The 18,101-nt window shown below is 38.4% G+C and overlaps 2 protein-coding genes across 5 annotated transcripts; both read right to left on the reverse strand.

Moving 5' to 3' along the window:
* Window positions 1-1,918: 1,918 nt before the first annotated feature.
* On the reverse strand, window positions 1,919-9,189 carry LOC144077891 (phosphoribosyl pyrophosphate synthase-associated protein 1-like). 3 transcript variants are annotated; one of them, XM_077605990.1, is made up of 12 exons: window positions 9,027-9,189; window positions 8,696-8,907; window positions 7,208-7,260; window positions 7,047-7,113; window positions 6,603-6,775; window positions 5,910-6,025; window positions 5,365-5,420; window positions 5,024-5,169; window positions 4,701-4,745; window positions 3,247-3,317; window positions 2,950-3,096; window positions 1,919-2,232 (listed from the first exon to the last, which is right to left on the reverse strand). In XM_077605990.1, the coding sequence occupies exons 2-12, from the start codon at window positions 8,857-8,859 to the stop codon at window positions 2,074-2,076; spliced, it is 1,197 nt and encodes a 398-aa protein (XP_077462116.1). In that variant the 5' UTR covers window positions 8,860-8,907; window positions 9,027-9,189; the 3' UTR covers window positions 1,919-2,073. The 3 variants fall into 3 exon arrangements, with proteins under 3 accessions (XP_077462116.1, XP_077462115.1, XP_077462117.1); XM_077605989.1 differs by having other exon boundaries at window positions 8,696-9,189; XM_077605991.1 differs by lacking the exon at window positions 4,701-4,745 and having other exon boundaries at window positions 8,696-9,187.
* Window positions 9,190-12,993: 3,804 nt separating this feature from the next.
* Window positions 12,994-18,037, reverse strand: pik3r6a (phosphoinositide-3-kinase, regulatory subunit 6a). 2 transcript variants are annotated; one of them, XM_077605427.1, is made up of 7 exons: window positions 17,971-18,037; window positions 17,757-17,859; window positions 17,084-17,204; window positions 16,859-16,932; window positions 15,648-15,762; window positions 14,459-14,529; window positions 12,994-14,384 (listed from the first exon to the last, which is right to left on the reverse strand). In XM_077605427.1, exons 2-7 carry the CDS (start codon window positions 17,839-17,841, stop codon window positions 14,272-14,274), a joined length of 579 nt encoding a protein of 192 aa, XP_077461553.1. In that variant the 5' UTR covers window positions 17,842-17,859; window positions 17,971-18,037; the 3' UTR covers window positions 12,994-14,271. The 2 variants fall into 2 exon arrangements, with proteins under 2 accessions (XP_077461553.1, XP_077461552.1); XM_077605426.1 differs by having other exon boundaries at window positions 17,757-18,006.
* Between the last annotated feature and the right edge of the window lie 64 nt (window positions 18,038-18,101).

Here is an 18,101-nt window from a genome sequence, read left to right on the forward strand (position 1 = left end):
GTTCCTCTTTCACTCTGCTTTTAAAATGTGCTTCAGTGTTCTGCTTCACAGGTGTCATCTTCAGCGAGCGGGCCGCATCCTTTGGACCTCTATTTGTTTTACAGATAATGTAAGATGTTTTTAATTTATTTTTAAGCATCTTGCTGTCAATTTATCGCTCAGTCTTTGCCCTTGGACTTGGTCAAAGCTCCTCAGCTGGGTAAAATGGATCTGAGGCGTTTAGAACAAGTTCAAGGTCCAAGAACAAACCCTGCAATATTTTGAGGGGCAACCAGAGCATTTTTATGTTTGTACAGTCATTTCTTTCAGATTTCAGGAAAAAAAATAGGGTAAAAATGACTGATATGCAGATTCAGTGGAGAAATTGCCTCCTAATGTCTCATTTTCAAAAGGTAATCAGGCAGTTCTACAATCGGCAATAAATAAAAATCTCAGACTAATTTTCTGCGTGTGCTCGAAACTTTGAATGTTTAATGAGCAATCAAGCAGTTCCACAATCGGCAATAAATAAACAACTCTAATTTTCTATGCTAGAAACTTTGAATGTTTAATGAGTGACTGGAAAAGCTAAATGGTACATATATGAGTTCAGTCTCATAGTAGAGTCCAGTTGTATTCTACTTGCATACATGCCTTTTTTTTAATAAACAGTAAGATCTTTTACAAGCAGCCAATTTCAAACATCTATTTTTGTTCTTCATTTTTTCATTTAACATTTATATGCATGTTTAAGATGAATTATTAATGGCAATTTTTATTTTGTTGTTTGCTATTACTTTAAAGTCACTACTAGTAGGACTTCATTGCATCTTTAAACCAGTTTTTTTTATTTTATTTTACTTTCTCAGTCTGTGTTTTAGAACTTGAGTTCAAGTTCATAAAATTCATTCATCTTCCATACATACCGCCCATCCTCGAAAGGGTTGCGGGGGTTGCTGGAGCCTAACCCAACTGTCTCTGGGAAAAAGGCAGATTACACCTTAGACTGGTCGCCAGTCAGCCGTAGGGCAGTTCACAAAATAACAACTGAAAAAAATATTGACATCAAAGTTAATGTTCTGCTTGATGTTTCCTTTAAAAAAAAATCTCGGTTTATGTATTGTCATCCAACGAAATATTGTTGTTGTTGAAGATCTGCCCACATTATTTTTAAAATGCTCTGCTTTACCATGTTTGGCAGTTATTTTAGCAATTTTTAAATGATAATAACAACAATAACGTCATAAATTTAAAGTGATTTTTTTTTGAAAGTTTTAAAATACAATGAAAATGTTACAGTGGCTTCTAGCAATAAATGTACTTTTTTTGTTAAATTAAACTCCTGCCTCATGTTTGAAGAACACTACCAACAAAGGACCCATTTTGCTACTGTATTTTTAATGTTAGTTACTGCAAAGTAGAACTGGAGCTTATTGTGTTGAATTCCAAAATATCAAATTGCACTGTTCTGCTAGATCAGGGGTAGGGAACCTATGGCTCGGGAGCCATATGTGGCTCTTTTGATGGGTGTATATGGCTCTCTGCTAACTTGTGATAAAATATGGGAACCGCTGGTGAGAGACCACCTAAGCCCCGACCGAACGCACCAATGGGAGCGTCACACTGGCGCCGACACTATCTCTAGCGCCTTTTTAATTATAATTTTTCTTCATTATACTCTTTTGCATGCATACTCTCATTGATACTCATTGATTAGCAACCGTGAAAAATATTCTTAAAAGAATTCAGAGACTTTTTTTACTTTCAAAGTGGCAAATGATTAATAAATGCACACATATTTTTACTGTTAAATTCTGAGTATGGCTCTCAATGAATAATGTTTGAAAATATGAATTGTTTATGGCTCTCTTCGTCAAAAAGGTTCCCGACCCCTGTGCTAGATTATAAAGAATTCTGATGAGAGACCAAAACAATGTACTTTACGTCACCCAAGATTTTTTTTTTTATTTGGTAAGAAGGCGCATGTGATACTATACATGTTGGTAAATGAGCAAACATTTGTTCAAATATTGTTCCCGTTAATTGGCACAGAACACGTGCTTGGTGCTGGAATGTTATTTGTTGTGTGTTGCCTCAGTCATCCACGGTGATGTTCCGGAAGAGGTAGGCCATGGACTCACCGTTATGGATGCGGCGAATGGCCTCGGCTAGGATCATGCTCACGTCTACCGTTTTAATCTTTGGACATTGCAGCTTTTGAACTTCGTGGGGCACTGTGTTGGTCACCACAACCTAGATGGGATGCAAGAACTACTTTCAAACTCAAGACCTTGCAAACTGAGAAATATTTCATTTGTCCGGCAACACAGATTTTTAAGCGAGTGTTTATGGTTAATTTTTTTAAATGGGTTTTCACAGAATAAAGGCACATCTGCATTTAGAGTTATCCTAGCTAGTGTACTTAAAGTCCTACAAATTTCTTTGGCTTTGCATTTGTCGCTGAACCACATATCTTAAAGTTGATGAGAAATCTCCCAACTATGATTTCAGTTAGCCCAACAAACACCATTTTACATAATGTGCTATAATTTTTTAAGTCTAATGTTGATACATTGCTTTTACAATAAACCTTACTATGAGTGAGAAACAACTTGAATCAAGCATGTGTTGACTCTTATTTTCCCATTTTCTTGAGAGCAACAGAGTGAAAAAAGTCAGTACTACCACTGTAAAAATAATTCTAAAAAATGTTTTATCAGTTCAACTATCTTTTCTCTCTGAAAATCACAGCTCTTCACCCGTCACAGATGGATCAGGAATGCACTCACCAAAATGAATGCTCACTCTGTCCCCTCATTGAATGCAGAATCATGAAGGAAATGAGCAAAATTTAGGGTATAATTAAAGTATATACAAGTTGTATACAAAAGTAGTTACAGCGATTTTTGAACCCAAACCGTGTTCTCATTTGCATTTCTATGTGCTCGTCACTGAAAACCCGGTTTTTACCTCATCTATGGCAGACTCTTCAATGAGCCTGGGCGCTTCAGCAGACAGCAGTCCGTGTGTTGCCATGATGAATATCTTGTAGGCGCCTCGCTCCTTCAGGATCTCCGCAGCGGCAACAAACTCCTCCGCATCGTCGATGATGTCATCCTTAGATAAATTACATTTTGTCTCAACATTTTTCCAACCTGGAAGACTGGGTCTAAGATTTCTTAAATATTCTAGTGTATTCAACAGTAGGAACATTTCTGAAACAAGATCTAAAAGTCAGGAATTCAAAATCAATGTTTACTGTCTTACAACAATGATGGCGATTCTTCCTCCGACATCTCCAACAACACTGATTGGTGGCTTCTCCTTGGCCATCATTACTAAAAAGACACAAACATTAAAAGTTAGGATGCAGAAAGGACAGACCCTTCAATGTGCAATCAGAAGCCGATTCCTTATGTGAATGGAGATTTGATGAAAAGAAATTTGGTTGGAACCTGCAAAGGCATGCAAGACTTGATTAGCATACCACCTTTCCCTGCACACTTAAGTGGAACACAAAGAATGATTACAGGCCTTATCCATGTTCTAATGATATGAATGCTTGGTGATGTTTATGAACCAGAGTCGATGATTATTTGGAACTTTTCTCGGACGTCATATAATGCAAAATTGAGCAATTTTAGAGCTGCCAAAATTCAAGAAAATTGTAACCATTTAAGGAAATCAACAAATAATCATCGACTCAAGGTAAAACCCTCCACACTGGACTTGAAGCGCCCCCACCTACAGCAGCAAAAACCAACAACCAGTCGCCTTCCGAGACTTACCCCCGTACTTGGACATAAGTTCACCTCTTTCGTTCGCATGAGTGGCCTTGTTCAGATTTACTTGCATTTCAACCGCTAAAGCATGGCTTCTATTTATATCTTTACCCTAAAAACACAATTTCTGGATGCGACACATTACAGATTTTTTGTTTTGTCATTTCAGTTTTTGGGCGGGAAGGTGATGTCGAGGATGCCAACCACCTATAAAAATGGCCAAGAAAAGCTATGCTTAAGTTAGATGGTGCTTCTCATAGTGTCATGGAAAGTCTCATGATTGTTGGTTAATTTTCATAGCTCAAATATTTAGGGATACAGACATCCATTCATTTTCTGAACCTTATCCTCACAAGATCGCAGGGGGTGCTGAAGCCTATCCCAGCTAACAACGCACACCAGGCGGGGAACACCCTGAATCGGTGGCCAGCCAATTGCAGGGCACATTCATGCTCACACTCAAACCTAGGGGCAATTTAGAGTGTTCAAGCAGCCTACCCTGCATGTTTTGGGGGGTGGAAACCAGACTACCCGTAGAAAACCCATGCAAGCTCAGGAAGAACATGCAAACTCCACATAATGAGGACTGACCTGGGATCGAACCCTCCACCCCAGATCTGTGAGGCCGACACGATAACCACTCGGCCGCCGAGATAGGCAATTAGATTTTTTAAGTTGCCAGATTTCAACTGGAACTTCACAGCTTCAGGTGAGATATTTTTCCTGCCTAAAAAAAGGATATCCTGTCCAAATAAAGTGGAGGCATGGAGGCTATGCAAACGTTTGGGTATACTCAAACATTTTCATGCCACTGTCTAAGACAGCCAAGCCTGAAAGCAAGGAAGCGAGAAAAAAGTTCCTCAGTAAAACTCCGATCCAAGGAGGAAAGCACCACAAATCGAAAAGAGACAGAAATGGAGTCAGTCATAGTTTTCATACTTGGAAGTTCAATCCCAGGGTACGATGCACGAAATCTGGTGTTGCCTGTATTGGCAAAAAGCATGCCGTGAACAACATGTTAAAAGTATAGCATTGAGACACTATCCAGATTGTGGATAAAGTGGCAATTTTTTCTCTCCTGAATGGAGTCCATGCTAGGTAGACTGTTACCATCCAGACCATATTTTTTTATTTGGACATACTGAATATTATAGCTGTATCATAGGTGTGAGTGGAAAGAGTCTGTGTTTATAACCTTTTTTTGCCTACACACTACTGGAAGATACATGGAACTTTCTTCAATCATGTGGAAACAATCTTACAAGGCAGCTCCAGGCCAGTGTGTCCCAAAGTGGAGCGAGTCGGCGGAGGAGAGTACAGCCCATCGCCCATGTTGGATTCGGTACTGGGAGCGGCGCCGTGCAGAACAGCCAGACCGAGACGCAGTCTCTCTGCATAGGACTGCGCCCTGAGACACATGAGCAAGTAAATAAGCTGACAAACAAGCAGAAATATGTAGTAAACACACAAAATAAGGCCCACCCAAGAGAAGAAAGAGGTTTACGCAATGAAAGGAAATATTTACTACAAGAGCATAAGAAAAATAGGCCATGATGAAAATATGCAAAAATTGGAGGACGAAAGTTGAAAATTGTCTGCTTACCTCTTAGCAGCTGATGGGGACTTTGCAACAATTACAGCATTCCTGTAGTCCGGGATCTTAGAAGCGTGGGAACAGACCAGAAAGATCTTTATTACCCTAAAGCATAACTCGGATATGATATTACATCCTATAAACTGACGGATATGAAACATTTGAGTGTGTGAATTTGGGGTGGAAATTGTGATACCACGTAATACACAATTTATAAAATAATTACTAATGAAGCATGCATTAAGAAAATGAGCGACAATACAATGTGCTTATGTAAATGAAGGGAAAACATGTCTAAACAGAGTAAGCAGGGAAAAGGTGGAATTAAATAATTGAACATAAAGACACGTTCCTCTTTATATTTCCTCAAATAAAATAGTCTCATGTAAAAAAAAAAAAACCTTGTACTCTGACTTCCTCCTATCTTTGGGTGCAATTGAAAAAAACTAAAAGGAATACACCGTATTGTATTATGTGTCATGGTGATGATATTGAGAACTAGAGTGCAGTAACGTGCGCAATGTGCGTTTTCTGAGGGATAGGGTTTCACACACCTCTTCTTGGATGTACTGGATAAGAAAGGGCGACGCTCTCAAGTTATCAACAGGGAAATTGAAGAAGCCTTGGATTTCCTTTTGATGAAGGTCCATGGTGATGATGTGAGTAAGCCCTGCAACATGAACAAGGTGGTTTCTATCCATGCTTTCTGAAATAACAATGTTCAGTACAGAGAGGAATTAAAGGAGTCATAATAAAGATTGGTGGCCAAAAAAATGATACAGCAGTCACGATTAAAATACTACTGAGGAGCACAACTTTGGGCTGCCAGATCCAAGCTTTGCAATCTGAAATCAGACTGGAGGAAATCAAAGAGCTGATTTCATTATTGAGTGACTGATGGAGGGTAGGACATCTGTGGTCAACACAAAATCAAAACAATAACTAAAACAGGAAGAGTAACAACTTTGAAAGTGAGAAAAACTTGGGCTACCAATGATAACTGTGTTAGAAGTATTCCAAAAACATGTTTCTTTAATTGCTATTAAAATATTAGGGCCATTTAATGACTGAGCAATTCTTTCACAAGATCCTTTTAACTGAGGAATGCATTTATTAATCTCATTCATGACTCTTTAGTCTTTTATCGGGTTAAAAAAAATGGCACCACCCAATACTGCCAACTAATAATTGTCTTAGCATTTATAGAAAATTATACACAAGTCACGTAATAACAAGAATATTGATACCAGCTTTAGCCAGCATGGCAGCCAGTAGTTTGCAGACGATGGAGCCCCTTTTCCTCATCTTGCACTGCTTGCTGTAAGGAAAGTAAGGGATAACCCCAATGATGTTCTTGGCACAGGATGTTTTTAGGGCATATGCCATGATAAGCAGTTCCATGATGGCAGTGTTGACATCCCTGCACAACAACACAAACAGTGGTACGAGACGTTACAACTTCAAACATATGCACAGTGGAGCGAGAAGGTATACATTCTGTACAAGTCTGTTGTTCTAAATCCCTGGCAAGCATATTGACTCACTTTTTAAAAGTTCCAGTGTCAAACTACAAAAACAATGCTACTTGAACTATTCTTCTTTCAAAATGGTATTAGTATTTGCAATTGGTTGTGGTCTTGGAGTTTTAAATTGGAACTCTTCGACCCCCAAACATCTAATAGACATCTTACTTGGGAATAGTCTGAATGATGAAGATGTTTTGTCCACGGACAGACTCTTTTACATCCACTCTGGTCTCTATATGAAGTCAATACAAATGGTTCAAACGGACAAATGGTTGAAAACATACTAACCAAAATATGACAACCATGTAGATCTTTGGTAGCCTTACCTGCATTGCCCTCTTGGTACACCACTGACTTTCCCAACTCTACACCCAGGCGTCTAGAAGGAAAAACAAATAAAAGTAAATGTGTTGTCCCAACGAAGGGGCAAACTCTCCGTTTTTAAAAAGGAATCTTAGGAATCTTTTTGAAAACCCGCATTTCTGAAGATTACCACTCGAAGCTGGCTTCAAAACTGAACATTCTCAAAATGCTGTATTTCTCCATAAACTGTTTTAAAGCCTGGCATAAATTTTGAAGTAAACTTAAAATAATAGCATCTTTATTCTCTGAGAAAGAGAGATTCTCTATTTTTTTCTATTTAAACATGATCACAGGCACGTGAAAATGTGGTATGACGTAAAAAACAAGAACAACAACAAGTCCCTGGTGGAGGTTAGTCTACATACCAACTCACATGGAGAAGTTACTGTATAGGTTTTACAACCAGTTTGTTGCTCTTTTGCTTTTGAATTGCAGCATGTCCTCGTTTGACTTGTGCAGTTTGACATTTCCTGTGGATGGAAGACCCACTGCACAGTTCTTTCACTCAATGATTATGAAAGTCTGTTTTCATGGAATGTGTTTCAATTTAAGCATCTAGCAAATTTTGGGTTAATCTCAGGACCATTCAGATGACGTTGGACACACAACATTCTTCACAAGTCTTGACTTTATGAAGCGCCTGGAGTGGTGTATTAAAAACATCAATACTAATCAGAACTCAACTGATAGAAGACTTGGCACAAAAATGTGACCTCGCCCAATTCATCTCTCTCAACCACATTTTTGATCTAGCACAGTTTCCAAGTTTGATCTATCTTACATTGCAAGAGACAACTCTGCTTTCTCTGAGTTGAATTGAATGCTTTTATTGTCATTTTACAAGTAAAATGAGATTTAAGCCATATGGATAAGCTCCAGCCAGCCCACAACTCTTTGAGAGCATTGATGATACTATTATTTAAAGTACTGCGTTTTATGTTTTTTACAGAGAACATTTTACTTCTTTTTTTTAAAGATGCATGAAAACATTTTATATTATAAAACTCACCACTAGAGGGCGTTGTTTCCATTGATTCTACCACGCAACAAAGGTGCCAAACACTTCCCTGGCTGCCATTAACGGCGACAGATGTCCAATATTAACTGTGTGTATGTACCAGTCAAATCAGATTGGACGTCTATCCCCGTCAAGGGCGATGAAATATGACCCAATGCCAGCCATTCCAGTTAAAATGGATTGATTTCCACCACTGTCCATGGAAGTGAATGAGTCAAATCGAATCGACAACGCAATACGTAATTAGTTTTGTTTTGCACAATGGACCTTTTTATTGTTAGCTGTGTCACGTGACGCACTACTTTTTCCGTACTTTTAGTCCAGATCACGAATTGGGTATGCAGAAAAACAGATGAGCCTCGTGCCAACCACACTTGTATGTGAACGACCAATGTAGCGAAAAGTCTAAACTTCTTTAAAGCGGTGTACTTACTCCGTTATCTTTTTGGCCAGCTCGGTGCACGCGGTGCTGGAGTTGGCAGAGAAGACACGGTATCCACTTTTAGAAACGTTCATTTTGCAGAAACCATGCGATAGTTTGGGCGTCTCAGAGCGTTTCACAAAAGACCTGTGACCGCAGAAACGCCTTACTGGCATGTTTCGGATCCCAGAAGATTCACGTTCCTCCTCCTCCTCCTCTTTTTTCTTAAAAAATGCCAAGAGGACACATATGATTAACAAATGTGGGAAATGGAACAAAACAAAACTACGTGCTAACTTTTCACGATAGGGATAATCTGCACGCTTAAAATAAAACTACCTACACATACTAAGTGCTACTCGTATGCGAAGAAGACACTACAAAGGTGTTTTAACAGCCTTAAAACTCCACCACAATTATGCGTAAAGTAAGGTTAAACGCGATTGATGCGGAGTGATTTTTAGCTTCAACGACTAAATAACTTTCCCGAATCTTTTTTTATTTAATATATGCATTTGCGGAAAGCCAATCATAATCCACGTACAGTGAAGTGGGTGTGAAAGAAACGTCAAGGACCAATCCGTTTTAGTGTATACACGACGTCATATTAAAGCGCGACCATCTCAATAATTTTTGGACAGAAATGTACCTATCGTGACTCTGCTGCAATGTTTTGATATTTGAATACATAATCATTCACTCACCAATGACCCTCAAAATTTCAAATCAATTGCATCTCTATAACAGCAGTAAAATACACACACATATATATATATATATATATATATATATATATATATATATATATATATATATATATATATATATATATATATATATATATATATATATATATATATATATATATATATATATATACAGTGGTACCTCGTCATACGACCGTTCGTCATACGGAATGCTTGTCTTACGGGGGAAATTTCGATCGAATAATTCGCCCGTGATGCGGTCAAAATTTCGTTATGCGACCAAGCCAGGTGGCCATGGCATTTTTTTTTTGCATATCTTTCGTGTACGTATAACAATATTTACGAGCACCGGATGAGCTATTCAGACCAGGAAACGCACAACGCCCATGCGCGGGGAAAAGAGGGCTTTCTGGGTAATGAAGTATACTCGTGCTCGCAACAGCATCCCCGGGGATGCGAACACAGATGCTACAAGCTAAAAGGAGCCGCTACCATGAGCAGCGGGGCGATCGCTGATAAAAGACTCTGCTCGTTGGCTGCTCATAAGAACATCGGGGGCACTGGCTCGCAACAGCATCCCCGGTAGAAACTCTATCATAGTCGCCGTTCGAGGGGATGCAAACACAGATGCTACAAGCTAAAAGGAGCCGCTAGCCAGCGCCCCTGTAGCTCGCATAAGCAGCGGGGCGATCGCTGATAAGACTGCTTGCTGCTCGTTGGCAAGTGGTCGTGCGTTCTCCGATTGTGAGGACATTTGTGTGCATCATTTTCGGAATATTTTGAAGGGAATAGTACGACAGCAAACAGCCCATGGATAGCGAACGTGAGGGTGGAGTGTTTGTTCTGTTTACGAGTGCGTCATGTTGAAAACAAACCGAACCCCCCGCCCCTTGTGTGCGTCTCTCTCTCCCCTCGGCGAAATCCGCCCAATTTTAGTTAGATTAAACACTTTATTTCTATTAAACCACTCGTTATTTATTACTTTGTCAATATATGGCGAATTATAAGAAATAAAACATTTTTTTCAATCCAATATCCTGTTTTTGGTGTTTTTTTCAGAGAGTTGGAACGAATTAATTTGTTTCCCATTCATTTCAATGGGAAACGTTACCTCGAGTTACGAGAAACTTGTCATACGAGCTCAGTCCCGGAACGGATTAAGATCGTATGTCGAGGTACCACTGTATATATATATATATATATATATATATATATATATATATATATATATATATATATATATATATATAATATAATATGATTATAAAGAAAATGACAATCCAATGTTACTAAAACCTACTAATTCGATTACCAAAAAAAATGAATAAAAGGCTGATATACTCCAATCACAGCTGCACTCAACACTGTAAAGCAGGGGTCGGGAACCTTTTTGACAGAGAGAGCCATAAACAATTCATATTTTCTAATGTTATTTCTTGAGAGCCATTCTCAGAATTGAAAAGTAAAAATACATGACAAGTGTGATTTTTTTAGTCATTTCACCACTTTTAAAGTACAAAAAGTCTCAGAATTCTTTTGACAACATTGTTATGCTGTTGCTAATAAATCAGTATGAATGATATCATGCATGCAGAAGAGTGATAAAAAACAAAATTATGATTAAAGTGGTGGTAGAGGTAGTGTCAATGCCACAGTGACGCTCATTTTAGTGCGTTCGGGACTCAGCTCTCTCACTAGTGATTTCCATATTTTACCTCACAGGTTAGTGGAGAGCCATACGCACCTATGGAAAGAGCCACATATGGCTCCCAAGCCATAGGTTCCCTACCCCTGCTGTAAAGTGTCATTTATAGGTGATGAGGTCCAATTCCCCTAATCTGTGATAAATGAAATCGGATTTCATTTCTTGTCGGTATAGAAAGCAGCATATACTGAATCTAGTATATGCTGGTTTCGATACCAACAAGACCAGTACTACAATACATTTGTACTCATCTTACAGGAACAACAAAAAATGTATTAACTGTATTTCTTACCAGATAAATAATTTGATAAATTGAGAATACAATTTGGCAGCCCGGTGGAAAGTGGTCTGGACACCAATTCAGGGTGTCTTCGCCTGTTGCCCGAAGTCAGTTGGGATAGGCTCCAGCACCCCCCGTGACGCTTGTGAGGACAAGCCGTTTAGAAAATGAAAATGAGAATACAACTTCAAAAAATTTCCGACACAATACTAACCAGACGGCCCGGTGGCCTCACAGTCACAGTTGAGTAATATTGTACTGTATATAACTTGTATATTGTGTTTTTACAGTCTTTACATTCAATCTGTTTGCACTTTCTCTTAATGATTCCTCAACGCAAAATATACTCTGAAATTCTGATTATAGAAAGGCACTGGACAACCTGTTGTTTTTCCATCTCACCTCAACTTGACTGTGTGAAACAACAGAAGTGCAGTACATATTAAAAGAACACAATTTAACAAGTTAACATGGAAGTGATGGTCACCATAGAAACCAAGCAGCTTTCATTGATAATGTTACAATCTAAACCAATTGTGCGCTTTCAATGGCAGCTATTCACACAGTAGTGTTCTCTAGCAGATGTCCTTGCGGGCCAGATGACTTACACGATTGGAGCTTTTTTGCCGTCATCCAGCATGACCTGATGGTAGAAGCCTACAAAAATTAAGGTGACATAATCAAACTACAGTTTCTTCTGAGATGGCAGGACTTCACAATAGTGCAACTCATCTCCACATCTCCAAGAAACTCTGGTTATACACAAGAAGCTGCAATATCACCTTGGTTCCTTGAGATGCAAGATTTGTTGTGTGTGTGTTCTAAAAGCCACTGCTAAAGACAAAAATATTTAGGTTGTGACCAGAAAAATTCTACTATACTACTGTAAAAACAGTCATTACATTATCATAGACTGTAAAGAATTAAACAGGTTGCAGCCAATGCAACTAAATTGTGCTTCTCCTGTAAAGAATACTGTACTCATTCGGACAAAGATAGACTTCTACTGAGACTTTAAGAGTAGTACAATGTTGCAAAATTGGTCATTTTATACAAAGAAGAATCAACATAGTTGGTACATACAAAGTATTGCTCCAGCGGCTATGTTGAAACATCCGCTGCTTCTAATAAAAATTTAAAAAAGCACGTCTGTTGTTGAAACTATAGACAATAATTCATTAAATCTGAACAAAATTGGACCATAGCTCTGCTGTTCTTCGCCATTTACCTTTACAACTGATAATTTTGTTGTCATGTCGCCACGTTAACAATTCTGTCCCATTGTACAGGTCGGAAGGGGCATGTGGTTGCTATAGAAACCATTCTTCCTGGCAACACAGATGTTCTCGGACTTTGATTTGTCACATGACCTGTGCGAACCAGTGGCTGATGCAAAAGAGAAAGCAATATATCATATTTAGAATACTACTAGCAAAAAATGTGTGTATTGTATACTAGTTTTTATTACCCTGACGAGCAGGGTTGGAATCAGGACTGAATTCAAAGACCGCATTCCTGGCTTGCATAAGCAGAGTGCGCTAAAAATGAAAACACTTGTTAAAAATACATTTATGGGTCTATATATCCAACTAAATAAATACAGAGTGGAAAAAATAGCAAAATTTACAGCAGGAGATTTTAATTGAGGTACAACATGAAAACACCCACAAGCATGAAAAAGGGATGAGATGTTAGATCTCCGCAATATGTTGACATTTGACTACATGTCGTGAAATACAGCTTCTGTTGTTGCAGCTTTGCTGACAGACTTTTATTTTCTTGTCATACTGACCGTACTTAGGTTATTTCCAAAATAAAAGATGTCATTCCTAGTGTGTGATGGCAAAAACGTAACAAATAACATAAAAATCTAATAACATTCATCAAAAAGAGGCTTTAATCTGTTTAACCCTTTATGCCCTCCCTGTTCATAACCTAAGAAAAAGGGAATCAAACTGTGTCAAAACAGAAAACCAAATTTAATCCTTAAGTGTGCTAGTTTAATGCTAATGCAAAGACATGATGAAAAAACTCAATAACACAAAAGAAAACATTTTTTTAACATAAAACGGAAAGCGTGACACTTAGGAAATCAGTGTAACAGTACTCACAATCATAAAATATATTCTTGATCCTCTGCCAGGAATTGAGATGTACAGATGCCCATGAATAGTACATTTTTGGGAGTGTTTTTTATTCTCACTAATTTTTATTTGTATTATTACATTTTTGGGAGTGTTTTTTGTTCTCACTAATTATTATTATTATTTTATTATTATTACAATTTTGGGAGTGTTTTTTATTCTCACTAATTATTATTATTATTATTTTTTTTTGAGGAGGGGTGGTAGGGCAGTCTGGGAGACATTATGACATTTTCAATCATTTCAATTGGAAAAGATGAGTTGAGATATAAGTGAATTCATTTCGGAACATGGCCAGGGAACGAACACGACTGAAATGAACTATTGTGAGTTCTGTTAGTTAAGTCTTATGAGAACATATTGATACACTAGATAGGCTGCTTGGTGCTTCTAAAAGGTAGTCGTTGCATTTTATCAGTGTATAAATCTAGTCTAACTGACTACATTCTTACATTCACATTAATCATAATGAGGGCACATCTGCCTGATTCTCTCACAAGGTGGTCCCAAAGTATTCAGTCTCATTTGACTAGTAGAGCTGGTGATGAATGCCACTCTCCTTGTAGTTGATTTATTGACCCCAATTCTAAAGTGCGGTATACTTTTACACTACACGAGTGAAAGAGCAGGCTTAGGAACGACACCATGATTGTGAGGCACATGAGTGGAATGAACTAGTTGCTCCTTTACATCAAGATTCATGTTTTGACTTATTCCAATTCTCAACTGTGGCATAGGTTGTGTGAAAAAATTTACATGATGGAGCAGGTGAAGCCACAGCATTCCTTCATTAGGGTGAGGCCTGTTTTGGCAAAGGGAGATGAGTTCTGATGAGCCCTTGATGTTGCTCGCCTGCTCAGTCCACCTGTAGTAAAGACATAGTGTGTTTGCTCAAAGAATTAAAACCTAACCGTGGTACCCTCTGGTCAAAAAGAAAACCTTTTTTCTGCAGCTGTCGTGGGAATTTGGACCTGAGAAAATCGGCCATTTCTTTATCTTCTTCTTTCTCCCTGCAGGTGAGATTGCATTAACATGTTAAATGCTTCTGGGCTTCAATTCAAAGTTGATTTGACAGAACAAGTTTGTCTTTATTTGCATTTTCTGGATTTACCTGCTTAATCCGTCGCACCCCAAGAGTTGAATTGACCTCAATTGTACAACTTGTTGCGCACAAATGTGGAATTCTTTCAAATGTGAGCAACCACTGACTTAATGATTTGTTTTTCCTTTTTTTAATGTAAATCACGTTTTTGCTTATTGCTGATATGATAGCGCTTCCGCAGATCCTTCCTCCCATCAGCTGTCAGGCTCTTTAACAAAAAAATGGCTGTGTGTTAAGACCTACCGTATGCATGCATGTACATTTATGTGTATGTATGTATGTATATATGTCCTAAGCAACACGCTTATTTAATTATATATTTATTCATGTATTTATTTCTTGACCTACTTATTACCTATCTATTACCTATCTATTTATGTCTAAAATGCCTTTCCTATTCCTGCATCCTCACCCTCTTGCCACTGGAACAACGAAATTTCCCGAATACGGGATGAATAAAGTTATCCAATCCAATCCAATCCAATAATGTGTCGTGTGCTTGAGATGCCAAGCACAGCATGCTGTACCACATGCATGATTGCGTTTCCACCAACAATAAGAGTCCTCACGCAAACAACGCATGTCGGAGTAGAAGGGTAAAAGTAAAAACTGTTTACTCCTCACATTGTAGATAGAAAATTAATGTATTCATCATTGAACACAAAATGTAATAGAAGAACTGGATGTGCAATTCCAGTGTTTCAGCATTGGATGTATTAGAATGTCATAGAAGGTCATTGAGTGAGGAAGAGTCTTATTAACATAAACAAGATGGCCCCTAACTGCACACAGATATTTTAATTATACCACGCTTCCTGTCTCTCCTTTTGCTTTAAAGTTGCACACAGACAAACAACGCTCAAAATGGTGGAAGGATCCATTCAAAATGTGCATTAGATTTCTCATCATCCCCCTCTCTGGCCTTTTGCAGCTGAATAATGGGCCTGACCTTTTCCCATTGAGCTTTACAATGACTCACCCTGAATATTAGCCACATTCGTCATCCTATGGATGTAAATAGCTCACCTGAGTCTTTCAAACTCGACGTCGTCCACCAGGAAATCTCTGGTTTCCACCAGTTTATGGATCTGCTGTAAGAGTTCTTCTTCTTTTTGCCGATCGTCATTGGACTTGTCGTTGTCTATGTCAGGAAGAGAGTAAAAAAAGAGACGTTTTGTGTCTGTGTGTTAAATTAGAATACATTTATGTGGTTTGCTCATTTTGGACATAAAATGGGGCGGCCCAGCGGATAAGTGGTTAGCGCGTTGGCCTCAGAGTGGGGGACCTGGGTTCAAATCCAGGTCGTTCCACCTGTGTGGAGTTTGCATGTACTCCCCAGGCCTGCGTGGGTTTTCTCTAGGTACTCCGGTTTCCTCCCACATTCCAAAGCCATGCATGGTAGGCTGAATGGACACTCTAAATTGCCCCTAGATATGAGTTTAGAAAATGAGATGGACATAAAATGGACAAAGAATGCACTAAACTATGGTAGGGTGAGCGTTCGGTACAATTGAAGCAAACATTGTTATAGTAATAATCATCAATCAGCATAAATATATTGACCAAAGTTAACTGGAAGCAGATATAAATGGATGCGATACTTGTCTCTTAAAGTGTTCACTACCTTAGTATAGCCCATTTTTATTAAGTTTGAATTAGATTACATTTGCATTTCATATTTGAGGACTTTTCTAAGGTGCATTTTAATTGTATCATTTAATTTATTGTAACAATTAATCAGGTGTATATCTTGTTTAATGAAGTCAAAAAACAGAAATAGCCACTCAAATATATTTATCTCAGAGTGTTCCACCTTCCTCGTCACCCAATGTGTTATATAAGTCATTAATGGGTTTTACGTGCTTAACACGGGTGAAGCAGACGCCATGTTTATCTCAGACGGAGAAAGGAAAAAAAAGACAGGGACACAATGCCCAGGGTGCAAAATTAGCTCTGACCTCAGATGAAGAGGATACATTTTCACCAATCTGAGGTCTTAAAAGTGTAATCAGTTGATTGCAGTCAGTTGTTTCAGAAGAAACCTTATTGGTTTAACTCTCCATGCACATCTGATTTGGAGGATTCATTATTGCTGCTAGAAGCTTTAAAAATATTTCAATTAGATGAACCGAAGGCTTTATTTGCTTTCATTTACAGCTGTGAACCATTCAAATGAGTATAAAACTTTAAGATGAACATTTTTTGAAATATCTACTGTGAATGTAATATGTGACAACCTGGTAGTGAAACTAATTTTTGTAGTTCTTTTTTCAGCCGAGTGATCTCCTTGCACAGCTGGATGTCATCCATCCTGCAAAAGATTCAGAAATATGTATAGTCGAACCACTCACAATGTGATAAGATGACAGAATCGTTTACATAAGAAACAGTTAGAAGTACAATCTAATATTAAACTAAGAAAGTCAAATATTCGGATTTTTAACATCAGCTCGGCATCTCACATGTATCTGAGCTCAGACTCTCTCCGGACTAGAATATCTCTGATGCGGCCAATCTTCAAGAGTTCGCCTTCGATGTCGTCCACAGTGATGCTGGAGTCTGCCATTGACACAACGTCCTCTTCTAAAATAAACGTGTAATACAGAACAGCGTATTCCTCTTCATTTTCCATTTATTCCATTTCCAACTTTCATCACTAAACTCCTAAACCATTGAAATTACATTTAGCATACTTGACATTCCCACAGAGGTTTGCTTTTGTGAAGTACTAAGGACTTTTCTCATATGGAGTGCTGGGTGTGGTGACATGCTCACAATTTTAATCAATAACAGCAAAATAAATGATCAATTTCTCTGTGAATTAATGAATTAAATGCATTTGAATTCTTGAAAAGAAGGTTTTGTAGAAGCCAGAATTTGACTATGGATGCATTAACCTACCAACACAAACTGACTCCCCATCACTGGTACACACATACTAAAAGAATAGGCACTTGTTGATTGTTGACATATTGAAAAGCATCATTCCCCCCAAAAATTTTGACTAATATTCTAAGATTATCCAGTAAATTTACTACAATACGACCACAAGGGAAGAAACATGAGCTGCAGGCAAAATGTTGACGGAGTATGCATTTTAAATGAGAACACTGCAGCATGAGTATGTAGGCTCACCTGCTTTGTGGCTGCTCGAGCTCCATTGTGCAAGCTCCAGCGATCCATATTGAATAAAAGATTCTCTTAGCTTCTCGTCCATCATTCCACACCCTCCTCTCTTCTGAGGGATGCACATGCAGCAGCAGTAAAAAAGAAGGAAAGAAACATCAAAAGCATGAAAAGTGTTTTGCCTTGTGATGGCTGTAAATCATTGCAAAACCAAGTCAGTAACCTGCAGAGGTACGAGATGTTCTCCACATGCTCAGTCCAACGTGTGTGTGCACAGCAGACAGGGGGGCTCCCTGTCAATCCAGCTGCTCACTACACAGTCCCCATCTGGTGGTGGTAAGGCATGGCTACAAT

Source organism: Stigmatopora argus, chromosome 7, assembly GCF_051989625.1.
Source record: "Stigmatopora argus isolate UIUO_Sarg chromosome 7, RoL_Sarg_1.0, whole genome shotgun sequence".
Taxonomy (NCBI): Eukaryota; Metazoa; Chordata; class Actinopteri; order Syngnathiformes; family Syngnathidae; genus Stigmatopora; species Stigmatopora argus.

Coding starts and splice junctions, on each gene's coding strand:
- LOC144077891 (XM_077605990.1), bottom strand. CDS start 8,859: ATGCCAGTAAGGCGTTTCTGCGGTCACAGGTCTTTTGTGAAACGCTCT. Junction 6,026..6,602: donor TGCCATGCTGGCTAAAGCTG/GTATCAATATTC, acceptor TTCATGTTGCAG/GGCTTACTCACATCATCACC. Junction 5,421..5,909: donor TCCAGTACATCCAAGAAGAG/GTGTGTGAAACC, acceptor CACGCTTCTAAG/ATCCCGGACTACAGGAATGC.
- pik3r6a (XM_077605426.1), bottom strand. CDS start 17,874: ATGTGCATCCCTCAGAAGAGAGGAGGGTGTGGAATGATGGACGAGAAG. Junction 16,933..17,083: donor GAGTCTGAGCTCAGATACAT/GTGAGATGCCGA, acceptor AATCTTTTGCAG/GATGGATGACATCCAGCTGT. Junction 14,385..14,458: donor ACGACAGCTGCAGAAAAAAG/GTTTTCTTTTTG, acceptor TCTTTACTACAG/GTGGACTGAGCAGGCGAGCA.